The following is a 16245-nucleotide window of genomic DNA, read 5'->3' as shown; positions in this document are numbered from 1 at the left end:
GGCCAAACCAAATATTGGCCGGAAGCTTTCGCGGCCTACCGACTAAACGTCGGTAACGACCGCCACAACATGAACGCGTGCCAACATAAATGGCGCGAGCTACGTCCCAAGCTCGAGCGTTTCAAGGCTTACTACGAAGCCGTTCCCGGGGGCGAGTTAAGCCACGAGGACCGGATGGCGGTGGCGAACATAGAGTTTCGCGGCAAGGAAAAAAAGGCGTTCGACAAGATCGACCTTTTTGAAATTTATTTAACGCTTTAGGTTTCTTATTTTGTAATTTTTAGGTTTATGTAATTTTATAAATAATGAAGTTGTATGTTTTTTTTATAAATGTTTGTGTGATTTTTTTAAATTTTGTATATATATATATTTTTTTATAAACTACCCTGCCACGCGGTGCACCCAACCCAAGCCCAACCCACGCCCCACCATACCCTGCGGACACGTACCAGGCAGTGGAGGGGGGGCTCCCATTCCACGTGTCATCACCCGCCCCAACCCACGCCCAACCCAAGCCCCACCATACCCCGCAGTCTTACAAATTACATTACAATATTACAATTTACAAAATTGAGATAGTAATTACCCTTACTATATCGACTTTTAAGAAGCCCAAGCCCAAATCACAATACGCCCCACTTGTGGAAACCCAAGCCCAAACCAAGATAGATGAACACTTGAACACTGCTGTTGCAATGATCCTCTGTGACGCGATACACGCCGGTCTGAAACGACTGCAGATTAACCGTAGATGATCAAAACGCATCCATCTCTCTATGAACATGCACACACGCTAGACGCCATTGAAGACACAAATTGAAGAATTATGAAGCAATAGAGCCACGAAGCTCATCAAATATCAGATCTTGCGTTATGTTTGCCAAATTATTTCACAGAGCTCCACAGGAATCTTCTCCTCGTAAGGTAATTTTCACAATTAGGTATATATGCCTTATGAGTTATGATCGAGTTTAATTCGTTCATCAATTGCTTGTTTTCGCGTGATTTAGTCTATGATTAGCTCTAGATTTGGTGTTTTATCTGTTACGGAGCTTGATATTGTTATGAATTGTTCCGTTGATAAGAAGGATCGAGAATTTGAAATGAAAGCAACGTGAATTGATGATCGCAGCTGTAAAATGAGGATAAGAACAGCACATATGCGCGTAATTAGATAGTGAAGAACGCTAGGGTTTAGGAGGAGATTGAATTAGGCGAAACTGTTCATCTAGCTCCATGATTTCGGTTAGCAGTGGGACCGTGTGTTTGTAGGTGCTATTACTGTTAAGAATACTGGTTATCTTATTGCATAGCCAGAAAATGATTGAAGGATGTGGCGGTGACATTGTTGTCGAAGGCATAAGGCGCTTAGAAAGTGAGGGCCTTAAGATAAGCGATGCACATAGCATAAACTTTAGGGCTAGTTTACGCTGGTTCCAGGCCATTTTTGGCTGTTTGGGACCAGTTTGGCCAGAATTTGTAGATTTTTACTGGAATTTGCAACTTGGCCGGAACCTTACCAAAACCTCGTTGGAAAGTCATCGGAGCGCCTGGATGGCTGCAAGGTGCTTTCTTTACAACTCGCCTCACCCGAGGGCCTAGGCGCGCACCTGAAGGGCTTTTGACTACATAGGGTGGTGATGTGATGATAATAGATATGATAATGGAATAGGAATGATAAGTTAGAAAATTTGGCATTAGATGGTCGTGGTCCCACATTTCGCCATCATGACTACCGTCATGGCATCTCTGAAAACATGTGTGGGCTGAATGATGATGGTTATGCTTTGCAGTTTGTTAAGAATGTTAAGATTGTTCAGATAACTTGTTAAGAGGTGGAAGCGTGAGTCATGATCTTGAATAATGGGAATGCAAGCCCCATAGAAATCGCAAGAAATTCCTAGTTTTATAAGTATGTTTAGGATATTCTGTAATCAAGTACAGTTACAAAAACTATATTGGGGATTAGGTGGAGTAGTACCTAATATGTAGTTATGCTGGCGAATTATGGGGTATGGTTTTGTGTTATTTGTAGCAAAATAGCATATTTACCAGCTTGTTAACTTGTTTTTTTGCCATACTACCCGGTCGAAATATATTCTGTTTTTTGTATGTTTTCTAGAAATAATAGCTATAAATTTGAATGTTTACATGCTTCTTTTGCAGGATGCTCCACAATTGAAAGACTTCGAACCACACGTTGTTGTTCATTATGGGATCCCATCTACTGCATCAATCCTGGCCTTTGATCCCCTTCAGCATCTACTGGCTATAGGCACACTGTGAGTATAGTGTTCTTCTTTGCAATAGCTAGTCGAAAAAAGCTATTTTGCGCAGCCTACTTCAAGTGAAGAATTTGTTCATGATATTAACCATATAATATCTGTAAAGAGAACCTCAGAAATTAGTCAGTGCCGCATAATGTTTTTCCTTCTCTTATTCAAGAGCAATTTATGTTTCTTTAAACCACCCATCCTGTTGCGTCTGTTGCCCTGCCTCCGCCTCTGCATCTGCATCATACATTCTATCTATCTTTGTGTTAAAAGTTCTTGTTATTTACTTGTTTTTTTATTTGTTCTTTTGGTGTTGCAGCGATGGTCGGATTAAGTTGATCGGTGGTGATAATATTGAATGCCTTCTAATATCTCCAAACCCAGTACCCTTGAAATCTCTAGAGGTTTTTGAGCTTGACACTTTTGCCTTCTATACACCCCTTTCATGAACACACACACATATATATTATCACTGCGTTACAATCCTGTGTATTACAAGGTTGATAAATGTAATGTTATATAATTAGTAATTAAAAACTTATGTTTAAAAAAAACATATGCCTTGCACGGTTGAATAAACCCATGTATTATACTAAAATATAATGTAATTTGTTAACATATACAGTCGTCAAATATGTATTTTAAAAAAAATGAACATTGACGTGACAGTTATAAATATGTTTTTTTAATACCACTTATTTTTTTTATTATGTATCATATTGTATTTTTACCTTCCAACCACATTAAATATTTGAAATTTTTTTTAGAAGTCACTCATAAAAACAATTATTGTTCTTATTCTTTGTTTTTTTTTTTTAATATTTTAACCAACATAATTTTGAACCGTAGAAGCTTTTAAGTAAAAAATATAAGTTTATTAAAAAAAAATAATTAATTACATATTAAATTCATTTGGTTAATAATATAATATACTATCTTTAATTAAAAAAATATCCATAACGAAATAGGAGAGAGGTGGGAAAACCAAGAAGTAGATGGCTCCAATGGATGACATGTGCCACCCATGGTTTTCTTTTATTACATAGTATAGATAGATTGGTGCTTTGAAATTTTTGTTTCAATGATCTGGTGCTTTATTTGTCACTAGTTTATTATCCATAAGGCGTGCATGATTCTGAGAGTAATTAATCACATATACTTGCATGTTTTTGGTACTACACAAGAGCATGAAAGATGTCTATTGTAGTATTGTCAAGTGAAGTATATATCATTCACTCTTTCATCTAAATCCATAATGAGCTTTTTTTGTTTTGTTTTACATGCAATATACCCTTTGAAGATAAGAGATTACGTCATCTCTTGTTTAACAAACATTTCTCTCTTTTTTATTTCTTCCAGTTCTTGCAAAACCAAGGTTATCTAGTCAGCGTCTCAAATGAAAATGTAGTGCAGGTATGTTGTGTGTGTGTATATATATGTGTGTGTGTGTGTGTATGCATGTGCAATTGCGTCTCTTGCTGAAGAGGCTCTTCGTCTACTGTTTGTGCTTTTGACTTTGACAGGTGTGGGATCTAGAACAGAGGCGATTGGCTTCTAATTTACAATGGGGATCAAATATAAGTGCATTCTCTGTAGTTTGTGGTACTAATTACATGTAAGTCTCCCCAAAGTTGACTTCTTATGTTTCAGCCTATATCATAAAAAGGACATAGCTTTAAAGAATTGACTATTGCAAGCAGGTATCTAGGAGACGAGTATGGCTATCTGTCTGTATTAAAGTTTGACTTTGAAGAAGGGAACATCCAACACATGCCTTATCAGATTCCTGCTGAACTCATAGCTGGTAATGCGGCTCTACTAGTTTGTACTTAATAAAGTTGATATAGTTTTCATTTTCTTGTGTATTTTAGGTCTGCTTTTATTTTAGACTGTTGGCATCTTTGTTTCTTCAGAAAACAGCAGTTAAATGATTTAGGATGATCTTTAATTTTCTGTTACACCTTAAGTCTTTTAGGATGATCCTTGGATATACATTTAGGTACTGAGAAATAAAAGAAAAACATCAAAATGATTGGAAATAAAGCCTCCATAATGTACTATTTCCTTAGAAATCTTGCTCTTGAACAATGTGTTATAAGCATGTGAAGTTTAAATGGGTGTGTGGTCACATAATTAAGGGCAAGATTATAAATGAAAATATAATTATTGATATTAGGGGTGAGCTTTGGTCGGTAGTCGGTTCAGTTATGGACTAAAAGCGAACATATAACCGATTCAGTTTTTAGATTTTTATAATTAGATCCTTTCGGTTATAAACGGGTCGGTTAGTTCGGTTATTCGAAAAAGTAGGTCGGTTAATTCGGTTTACAATCAGTTAACAGCCAACTTTGGAGGTGAGCAATTACAATTATATATTGAGTCAAATAAAATATTAGCAATCCTTTTAATTTATAAATGAGAGTAAATAGGCAACAACTAATTTGTTGTTTATAAAAAGGTATAACAAAAGTTTTCTGACATATAACATATTATTTATACAAAAATAAGAAATATAAAGTTTAGTTCTATTGTCGGTTTGGTTAATTTGGCCATTTCTACGTGTATATAACCAACCATAACTGATCCATAAAAAACGGTTATATAAAAACCATAATCGAACAATGGGGATCTTAATCGGTTTGGTATTTGCAGATGAAGCTGGGATTCCAGTACCCGATCAACCGTCTATTGTGGGCCTACTTGCCCAGCCTTGTTCCTCAGGAAAAAGGCATGGAAAATATTCAGCTTTAAGTTCTTCTCTTGTGTAGGTCAACTGGTCAACACATATTTACAGTCGTTTGTTTCATCTGCAGAGTGCTGATTGCATATCAAATCGGAGTGATAATTTTATGGGATATTTCTGAAGATAAGGCTATACTTGTTAGAGGCCATAATGATCTCCAACTAAAAGATGAAATAACTATTCATTCTACAACCGATATCAGGCACGATAAAGTAAACAATACATTAAATGAAGAGCAGATAGAGAAAGAGATTAGTGCTCTTTGTTGGGTTTCTTCCGATGGGTCAATGCTTGCTGTTGGTTATGTAGACGGAGATATTATATTATGGAATTTACCAACCGCAGTATCTGCCAATAATCAGAAAGGAAATAAGGCGTCTAATAATGCTGTTAAGTTAAAATTATCTTCAGGTGACCGTAGACTCCCAGTCATCGTTCTCCATTGGTCAAATAGTCCACTTAGTGGTTCTGCAGGTCAACTTTTTGTGTATGGAGGTGATGATATTGGATCTGAGGAAGTCCTAACGGTATCGTTCAAAACATCACTCATTTATGCTTTTTTCGAGTATAGTACACGGATAGTCCCTATGGTTTTCCAAAATTTTGGATTTGGTCCCTAGCTTTCTAAAAGTACATGGATGGTTTCAGTGGTTTGCACTTGTAACGCATTTAGTCCCCAACTTTTGTGAAAGGTACATGGATGGTCCCTGCGGTTTGCACTTTGTAACACATTTAGTCTCTAACTTGGACCTTCTAAACCTTTAGGTTTGTTGGCTAGGGACTGAATGCATTACAAAGTGCAAACCACAGGGACCATCCGTGTACTTTTGGAAAGCTAGGGACCAAATCCAAAATTTTGGAAAACCACAGGGACTATCCGTGTACTTTACTCGTTTTTTTTTTCATTCTATACCCATCTGATGGAAGATAGTTCTTTGTTTCATTCTGTACTCATCAGCTGTTACCAAAGTTTATCATCTGCTTTTTGCAGATCTTGAATCTTGAATTTTCATCTGGACTGGAAGCCCTGAAGTGTGTTAAGCGCTTAGATCTTACACTTAATGGCTCTTATGCGGATATAGAATTGGTACGCGCGCCTGAGAGTAGTGATACCACGCTTTTTGTGCTGACCAATCCAGGTCAACTGCATGTCTATAATGACGAGTGCTTGACTGGATTAATATCTGCTCCAGACATGAAACATGCTGTAAATGCAGTTCAGTGTCCTGTAACTATACCAACAGTTGAACCTTATATGACCGTCTCAAAGCTCTGTTTGGTGGACTACAATGATGGTTTGCAAAGAGTTCTCAAGGAGGTAAGAAATAGTGAAATACCTACTAATAGAGGTGGCTTGTCAGCCTGTCAGGCGGGTTGGGTAAAATTGGGTTCGGATTAAAACAAGTCAGTTTTAGTATGGGTTGAAATGTAAATACATTTTTTTGTCCATTATAAAAGAATACTGAGTAAAGTACACAGATGGTCCCTGTGGTTAACCAAAATTTTGGATTTGGTCCCTAGCTTTTCAAAAGTACACGGATTTGCTTTTCAAAAGTACACGGATGGTTCCTGTGGTTTGCACTTTGTAACGCATTTAGTCCCCAGCTAACAAACTAAAGGTTCCAGGAGGTCCATGTTAAAGAATAAATGTGTTACAAAGTGCAAACTGCAAGGACCATCCATATACTTTTGGCAAAAGTTGGGGACTAAATGCGTTACAAAGTGCAAACCACAGGGACCATCCATGTACTTTTGGAAAGACAGGGACCAATCCAAAATTTTGGTCAACCACAAGGACCATCCGTGTACTTTACTCAAGAATATTTAATGCATTTGTTATGATGCAAAAAGATGATTAAAATAGTAATCTTAATTCTTGAAAAAACTAAGACATGATGTGACTTTTGACCCATTTGAACGTTCAACCATTTGACCCATTCTCCTTTTAGCTAGCTATATTAATTGACCCGTCTGGGAAATTTACTTGCTAGCATCAGCTTGCTTGGCATGCGCATTTCTTTTATTTCCTGCTAAGCTTCTCGCTTTGTTCATTCATGTTTGAAGATAGTGTTGGCTGCAAAACCTCAATCATCATCTCCTACATCCCCAGGAAATGCAAAGTGGCCCGTGAGTGGTGGCTTTCCGAGTCAACTATCGTCAGCCGAAAATATTGGAGTTGAGAGAATATATATTGCAGGGTATCAAGACGGCTATGTCCGAATATGGGATGCCACATTTCCCGTTTTCTCACTTATTTTCGTTCTAGGATTGCAGGTTAGTGTTAAGAAATTTATAAAGATGATATTCTATTACTTAAATGGCGTAAAAAGTCATTAATCTTTTCAATTAGGGTGTGATTAACAATGAATAGCAATCATTGGAGCTTAACCTATTTCCCCAGGTGGAAGGTACCGAAATTTCTGGTGCAAGCGAACCCGTATCAGCGTTGGATTTTAATTCTACAACGTCAAGTTTGGCTGTCGGCAATGATTGTGGTCTGGTACAAACTATTTTCTCAAACACTACTTCCTCTTATCCATGAACGTTTGCAACAGATGACTTGAGGTTTGCTTTAAGTGTTTAACGGAAGTCCTGAACTATTTTTTTGAACATCCAAAAAATCATATGGGCCTAAATCAATGCAATTAATTGATTTGTGATGTTTATAATGAATAATTAGGTAATTTGAACTTAGGAACTACCAAGAAAAGTAAGTCGTTTCAATTTTGATCAGAATAAGGAACCGAAAAATTCGAAAAAACCTACACCGAAAAATCGATTTAACCTAACTGAAAAAAACCGAACCGCACAAAAAAACCAAATTAAAACGAACTGAAGTTTATGGTTCGGTTATGGTTTTGCATTTTGTGAAAACCGAAAAAAACCAAACCGAACCGAATAACAAAAAAAAATATTTTTTTAATGTTTTTTATATATTGATTTAGGAATTATTAGTTTTATTCTTGAATGTGAAGTATTTATAATAAAAACATAAACATGTGTATTTATCTTTGAAATGATTTATCCGTTGCCTACAAGAAATAACAAAATTTAACATATAAATTAAATGATCTTCAAAGTATTATAAACGAAAATGTTGTAATAAAAACTTTGGAGAAACATAAAAGTAGATTAGAAGGTTAGGTTTATGTGAAAAATATTAACTAAAAATGTTAAATATAATATCTCAAATGTAAACATACAAGAAAGATTCTTGAATCATGGATTATACCTTTTATTTTTGAATCTTACGTAATTTTGTTCCAAAAACCAAACTGAACCGTTGCTAAAACCGAAAAAACCAAAACTGAACGGTTTTCAATAACCGAAACCGAACATTTTGGTTACGGTTTTGGTTTTACCATAAAACCTAACCGAACTGTGAACACCCCTATAAGGAAGCATTAGCTGTTTAAAAGGTGATAGATCCCTGGTTATGTCTGCTTTCATATCTGATGAAGTATTTTATATTTATATATAGGTTCATCTATTTAAGCTAGTTGGAGAATCTGAAAAGTTAAACACACACCTTGTGACAGAAACCAAACGTGACGGTGCGTTTTGTTAAACACAGTTGCCTTATGCTTCATTTATTTGTACTTGAGTGTGCAAAAGAAACATAATAGCTTCCCTTCCTTTAAAATTTCATTTCATTTACTTGACTAAATACGACACATGTTTTACAGAAATTAATTTGCACCATGGGAAAGGGTGGCATTTGACAGCTGTCTTTTCTCTTATAAAATCTCCTGTACGAAGCCTACAATACGCATTTTCTGGAGCTAGAATAATCGTTGGACATGAATGTGGTAAGGTAAGCCGTAAGCATCACATTACAATTTTTTTTTGAGTTGATTAACAATTCAAATTGTCAACACGTTAACACGTCATTAGTTCTTTACTAACTCACTTTTTGCATATTAGGCTGCTGTACTCGATGTTATATCGTCATCAGTACTGTTTCTTACAGATTGCTTAGTCAGCAATGGCTCTCCAATCGTTTCTATAACCGTAAAAACGTATTCACAAACTGATACTGATGATCCTAAGCAATCTGGAGACACATCATCAAAAGATACAGAGAAGGAAGTGGCTTTCATATTGACTAAAGATGCACAAGTCATCCTTGTGGATATTAATAGTGGTGACAAGATCTGCTGTCAGTCTGTAAGCCCTAAGGAATCAACTGCAATCTCAATATACCTGTTAGGCAAGTTGCATTTCTTATTCTAGTTAATGTATAAGTAATTATATATGTATTACAACCTCGTGAATGATGACATGGTAACCGATCTTGGCCATCAGTTCATGCCAAACCTAATTTGAACTGTTTAAAATAAGTTTAAGCAGTTACAAAATCTCTCTTTTCTGAAATTCGTAGTATGCGGATTATAGTGTTTTACAGATACATGCAAATTTAATGGTTGTTGCGTATTTCAAAATATATACCATTTTTTCTTATTCATAGTGTGATTTATGTATTAACTAAGCAACGTCTTTATATATGTATAAACAAAAGTATAACATATGTATTGATATAATTAAATTCTTTTTTAAAATATATAATTTTGATGGGTTTTGTTATTCTTTGTTATGGTTTTCTATTATATATAAATCTTATATCTATTAGTTTGGTACACTTGTATATACTATTTTCTTAAAACAAAATTTAAAATATTTCAAACACACTTTTCAAACTATAAATGTCTGGTTAATCAAAACGCAGTTTAACACTCGTTTGTTTATGTTTATGTCTGAACATGTTTGTTATTGCTAATGAAACATGTTTGTATGCAGATGAAAAGTTTGCTGTTCCAGAGTTGTCGGAACGGAATCCTGTGAACTCGACACATGGCCCGACAGATGCAGAAAGTGATTCAACTGTAGATGAAGTAAGTACCTCAAGTGAAGCAACTGAATTTTGGAAGACGTTTGTTGACTCACTCATTTTAGTTTGTTGTGGGGATTCAGTACTTCTACATTCAACCAAGTCTCTAATACAGGTTCCTGATTGGTTTTATGTTATCTTCACTTTTATTTAAATTTGTCGCACCATATTTAGACAAATAGTGTTTCAGGGGCGGTCAAACTTCATCAGAAAAATTGATTTAGAGAAACAATGTTGCTGGGCTACAATCTTCAAGAGAAATGAACTAGAGTCTGGAGTGATTTTAGTATATTCTGACGGAGTTGTTGAGATCAGGTGAAGCATTTGTTCTCACTTTCTATAAAAATAATCTTACGAGTATTTTATAATTTTGAGTAAAATGCCATTTTCGTCGCTAAGGTTTGGCCAGTTTTGTGACTTTCGTCCAAAGGTTTGTTTTTCCACATCTGGATCCAAAAGGTTTGAAATCTTGCCATTTTCATCCGGCTTGTTAACTCCATCCATTTTTCTCCGTTAATTCAGGGGTATTTCCTTCTTTTATGTTAACTTAAAGGACAATTCGGTCTTTTTCACTTTATGTACAGGCATTTCGCATAATGTACAAGTATTCAAAAGACCGAGTTGCCCTTTAAGTTAACAAAAAAGGCGAAAATACCCCTGACTTAACGGAGAAAGATGGATGGATTAAACGATCCGGATGAAAATGGCAAGCTTTCAAACCTTTTGGATCGAGATGCGAAAAAACAAACCTTTGGACGAAAGTCACAAAACTGGCCAAACCTCATGGACGAAAATGACATTTTACTGTTTTAAATAAGTTTGTTTAAACACGTGTGGGAAGACTGATGAACTTATATTTATGCAGGTCATTGCCAGATCTTATTGTGCTGGCAGAAACTTCCATAATGTCTATTCTCAGATGGAATTTCAAGACCAATATGGAGAAGACAATGAGTTCTTTCGGTAATTCAAATATAACAATGGTTAGATTTTTTCTCACTTCTACGATTTTTTATGCAAAATCAACTTATCTTCAAATTGTTTATATTCGTTAACTTGATATTTTGGTTCTATATTAGGTGTATGGATGTGAATATGCTGTAATATCTCTTTTCACCTCTGAAAATGACTTCAGGTCTCTCTCTCTCTCTCTCTCTCTCTCTCTCTCTCACACACACACACACACACACGTACACCCACACCCTACTAATACATGACTTTTGGAATCATTTAGGATCCCGGAGGCTTTACCTCGTCTTCATGATAAAGTTGTTGCTGAAGCTGCAGAGGCTGCTCTTAAATTCTCTCTTAGCCAGAAGAATAAACAGGTTGCCCTGTGTTCTAGAACCTTCCTTTGCATTCTAGAATAGCAGTTAGTTTTGTTTGACGTCTCTTTCCACAGGTTGCACCCACAGGAATACTTGGTGGTATCATCAAGGGCATAAAAAGAGAGAAGGAAAATGAGAATACAAATGTTGAAGAAACTCGAGATGTTCTTGTTCCTAAGCTAGAAGCCTTGTTTTCAAGGTCCCCGTTTTCAGTAGCAGATTTAGATTTGGATTTGGATTTGGGAGATGATTTCGATGCACCCGTCAAATTAGGTTCTAGTTCTGTCTCTCTCCTTTTTCTCCACCGAGAGATGGCAATTCAACCCATATATTTATAAATGGGTCACAATTTGGGTTACGTTTTAGTAAAAGGTCAAATGGGATAAATCATAAATTTTAATTATAAAGGAAACTGGTCAAATCCGAAGTGAAGCAAAATCTTTTACGTGTTAACTTATGTGTTAACTAATTGGACGCGGTCCATTTTGACCATTGTTGTTAATGGCGAGTAGCGACTAATAGCGATAAGGTACCTATATGCTACGTAGCGAATAGCGATAAATAGCAGGCACTATTTTATAAATAGCAATACAATAGAAAAAAAAATTTATATGCATATTATATCAAAATACCTTGGTATATACGCTATTTTACATGTGTATTTAACAAATTCCTAAAATCCCGCTATTTATACATACTCTGTAGCGACCATCGACCTATTCGCTATAGTGACTGCTATTGACAACTATGATTTTGACCTGTTATTTCAATGCGGTCCGTTTTGACCCGTTACCCAATGTGCCTATTTGGCCTCCTCTACCTCCACACTGTAGTTCCATTTCTCTAACTTTTGAGTATTTTAATTTTCTGATTAGTTGTAGAAAAAATTGAGGTCGAACCTAAGTCTCCGGAGCCACCAACCCCGAGTCAGAGTCAGACGAAGACAGAGAAAAGTATACTACACTTTCGTAAACTTTTTGCATAATTTTTTGTTTTGTTTTGTTTTGGGGCATAGATTAACCAGTTTTGTTGCATGTAGACAAACAAAAGGAGAGGGAGCAATTATTTGAAGGGGGTTCAGAACCAAAAACTAGGACGGCAGATGAAATCAAGGCCAAATACAGAAAGACGGGGACCGGGGTAATTTAATTCCACGAAATACCTCTTCTTGTGCTTGGAAATAATGATTCATTTTATTCTTTAACCCTCTTGATTTTTTATCATCATTTAGGATACTGCGGCTGTAGCTCTGGAAGCAAAAGACAAGCTTCTCGAGCGCCAAATGAAACTTGAGGTATTGGACTCCCCCAATCGTTTCTACGTTTTTTCTTAAATCTTCATAATGCCAAGTAAGTAGAATCTAGGGTTTTTCATGGTCCGGAAAATGGAAAACCAAAACGGTCGGTTTTAGCGGTTTCATTTTCATTTGAACTGATTTTTCTAGTTATTTTTTTTTTCAAAAGCGTCAGTTTGTACTAAAGTTGTTAGAACCCATGAATTTGAAACTTGTACAAAATTGCATATACCTAAAACGAAAAGAAATTATGTTAACAAATGTTAAACGTCAGGTTCAGTTTATATGGCTAATTTCAAGTTCCAAAGTATTGTTTGGACCTTAAAACTGTCAAACCGGCAAAACTGAACCGTGAACCTAAACATATGCATTCAAACCGGCCAACTTGCTTCTAATTTGGCGGTTCGTTCAGTCATCAGCACCTCTATATTACTCTTTATAATTGATCTTCTAAAAACTCCACACATCTCATTCTTCATTTTTATCTCCATCTTACTTGCAAACACTTATTTTATTATTTTTTCTTGGTTTTATACACTAATTTATTAGTTTTTCTTTGTTTTATACACACAACATTTAATATAGAGATGAATAGTAACATATCAAATATAGAGATTGAATTTACTCTCTTCTATATATTTTTTAGATAAAGAGTAAGGTAGAGAACCTAATGTAGATGTTAAATGAATGCAAACTCTATATTTTCTCTATAATTTTGAGATAGATAGTGAAATAAAGAAGCTATTGTGAATGCTCCAAGGGTTTCTTGAGCTATATTAGAGCTATGCATTACTAGTCCCCACTTGTAGCTAATGATTAATCTACTGACACCACCACCATTACTTATCTTAGTGCCTAGTGAAGGTGATGGTGATTGCATATATGTCAATCCACTGAATTTTACTTTATGATATTTCCATCTCTCTTGATTTGTTTTTACAATTTTTTCAAACATGATAAAAATATGACAGAAACTAAAAGAAAACTCAGAAGAACTAGCAAGCGGGTCCGAGAACTTTGCATCATTGGCAGGTGAACTGGTAAAGCAAATGGAGAATCGAAAATGGTGGCAACTATGACGTGGCTCGAACGGGTTGATCTTGAATGATTGCGCCTATTAATTTGGTAGTCCATAATCATTCTTTTACCTAATAATATGTCTACAAACCTCATAAAGCACATTGATAACGTGAATGCTTGTTTGCTTGTTCTACTTTCCATTTATACAAAGTTTGGTTGCTTCGTTTACTTTACTTTACTTTCTTTCTTTCTTTCTTTTGACCCTCACGAAACTCGAGATGTGAGGTGTGGTTTACGTGTCGTATCAAATAGTCAAACATCGCATATCGACCATAAGTTACAAGAGTTAAGGGTATAAGGGTGTAAGGGGCACTCCCCTAAGAGGGGAGTCCCCTCTCTTACGCATAACCAATCCTCGTGTGTCACGTCAACTCCCCTCTTAAACTCCCCTAACACCCTAAATTGATGGCAGCACTCCCCTCTTAGGTGACTTGGTTTTTTATTAAAAAAAAAAAGGAAATTTCTCATTGGTCCAACCCTTCCCTCTCTCCTCCCTCTCTTCGGTGAATCCCCACCGATTTCTTCCCTCTCTCTACCTCACCGCCTTGATGGCGGCACCCCCCCTAATCGGCAACCGGGGTCACCGCAAGGGGTCACCGAAGGTGCCCCGAGTACCCTAAGGAGTGGTTAGACACTTGAGAGTGGCAAACTAAAAAATCAATCAATCAGAGTGCGCCACGTCAATCAGTGAAAAGTGTTTAAACTATGCTGAAAAGTGTTGACAATGGTTAGACATTTGGTGAAGTGGTAAACTTTAAAAAAAAAGGAAAAAAAGTGTGATTGGTTGAGATTGGAATGAACCCCACCCCACACTACCCTCTCTCTCTCTCATACCCTCCCTTCACCGCAGCGGCGTTTGAACCCCGAGCGACATTGAAACTGATCGGCAAAGGGGGTCGGCGGCGGTGTTGCCGCGCGGCAAACCCCCTTGCCGATCTCCTTTCTCACACCACACCTTATACCCTAAATCATCTTTACTATATCCTTTTACTATCTTGACTATATCCTTCTGCTAGAAATAAATATGCAAGCTTTTGAAAGTTCTGATCCAATATGGCGTCTTTATTTGTTAGTAGTCCTTGAAAATACCGATTTTATATGATCAACTGATTCTTCTACCAGCCGCACGTTGCGACGGCGTCGCCGTATGCGACGTAATAAATCATGGACTCCAGACCAACTCTCTTTCGAATTAAATTTACGTTGAAACGTAGAGTAATCCGAATTCCAACCATTGAATGAAAAATGTGTTATATTTGACCCGACTTGTTTTCAAATAAAATTTACGTCAAAATATAGATCAACTCAAAGCGTACATAAATAAACACGTGCGGTGGCGCCGTACGTGGAGTGATAAAATATAGGCTACAATTGACCCGACTTGTTTCCGAACTAAATTTATGCCGAAACGTATTGTAACTTAAATTTATACCGTTGAATGACAATGTATTATATTTGACCCGATTTGTTGCCAAAGAAAATTTACATCAAAACGTAGTCCAACTCAAAACATACATAAAAATAAAACACTTTATAATTGAGCCGATTCGTTTCCAAACAGTTATTACGTTAAAGCGTAGACGAACTCAAATTTATAGTGACACGTATATAAAAGTAAAAACATAAGAAATGAGGTTACAAAGTAGAGGGTTAACTTTGACGTTATACCAAAGTTGAAGGTAGAATAAATCGTTTACAAAGTAAAGGGTTATTTTTGCCATTGTACTATAGTTGGAGAGTAGAATGGTTCGATGGCAAAAGCCACCGGCCATTGATTTTAAGGTTATAGTAATTTGCAATTTTGTTTACCTTTATCATAACTAGCGGATCGATAACGTAGATAAAGATAAGCATGTTGTAAAAGTATATTCGGAACACGAAAAATAACTTAAAACAAATTATCACGATCTACTTAAAGTACCTGGGTAATGAGTAAGATTAAAACTAAGTACGTGTAAAAATATGAGCACACAAACAAAATTAATACGTATCAAACATATTGGACTATTGGTATCTCTCATATGCATTCTGATTAGTTTATAGAGTAAACTGCAATTTTACCCCCTGGGGTTTAGGCTAATTGGTACTCTAACCCCCTCTAACGAAATAATTGCAATTTTACCCCCCCCACGTTTGGTGTTATGTCGCAAGTTTACCCCCCGACATCAATTTTGTTAACAGATCTGTTAACTGGAATGTGAAATGACTATAATGTCCTTTCATATTACCCCCTGTGTTTTGTTTTACTCTGTAATATTACCTCTGCCACCACTGCCACCGCCATTCACCACCACAACCATCACTGCCACCTCCAACCACCACCCTCCAACACTCTCAACCGGGTACCACCTCTGCCACCGCCATTAACCTCTCAAGATCCAAATCTCACTCTTCCACCTTTCATTACACCTCATCTCTTTTTACATCTTTCTACCAAAATCCCATCTGGGATTTGAACATTTATCTTTAATAAAATGGCACCAAGCTCTGTAGTTGTCACAATAGACAAATCAAGCAACTTTTCTTTAGTAGAACTTAGATAACTCAGAAACATCAGTGTTTCTACACCCAAAGATGAAGTTAAGTACAAAGAGAGGGTTATGTACAGATTTGTAAAAGCATTTCTTGCTATTTCTGTT

The 16245-nt window shown here is 36.3% G+C and overlaps 1 protein-coding gene across 2 annotated transcripts; it reads left to right on the top strand.

The window, feature by feature from the left end:
- Positions 1-691: 691 nt before the first annotated feature.
- Positions 692-13779, top strand: LOC110872670. 2 transcript variants are annotated; one of them, XM_022121520.2, is made up of 24 exons: positions 692-924; positions 2167-2282; positions 2593-2677; positions 3633-3686; positions 3797-3888; positions 3974-4077; positions 4926-5001; positions 5087-5543; positions 6008-6334; positions 7081-7290; positions 7388-7516; positions 8498-8570; positions 8703-8830; positions 8941-9226; positions 9814-10019; positions 10095-10219; positions 10770-10887; positions 10984-11039; positions 11139-11232; positions 11307-11505; positions 12108-12185; positions 12272-12372; positions 12464-12526; positions 13498-13779. In XM_022121520.2, exons 1-24 carry the CDS (start codon positions 874-876, stop codon positions 13603-13605), a joined length of 3336 nt encoding a protein of 1111 aa, XP_021977212.1. In that variant the 5' UTR covers positions 692-873; the 3' UTR covers positions 13606-13779. The 2 variants fall into 2 exon arrangements, with proteins under 2 accessions (XP_021977212.1, XP_021977213.1); XM_022121521.2 differs by having other exon boundaries at positions 708-924; positions 7418-7516; positions 13498-13774.
- The last annotated feature ends 2466 nt before the right edge of the window (positions 13780-16245 follow it).

This window comes from Helianthus annuus, chromosome 8 (genome assembly GCF_002127325.2).
Source record: "Helianthus annuus cultivar XRQ/B chromosome 8, HanXRQr2.0-SUNRISE, whole genome shotgun sequence".
NCBI lineage: Eukaryota > Viridiplantae > Streptophyta > Magnoliopsida > Asterales > Asteraceae > Helianthus > Helianthus annuus.
This window is presented reverse-complemented; position numbering and strand designations above follow the sequence as displayed.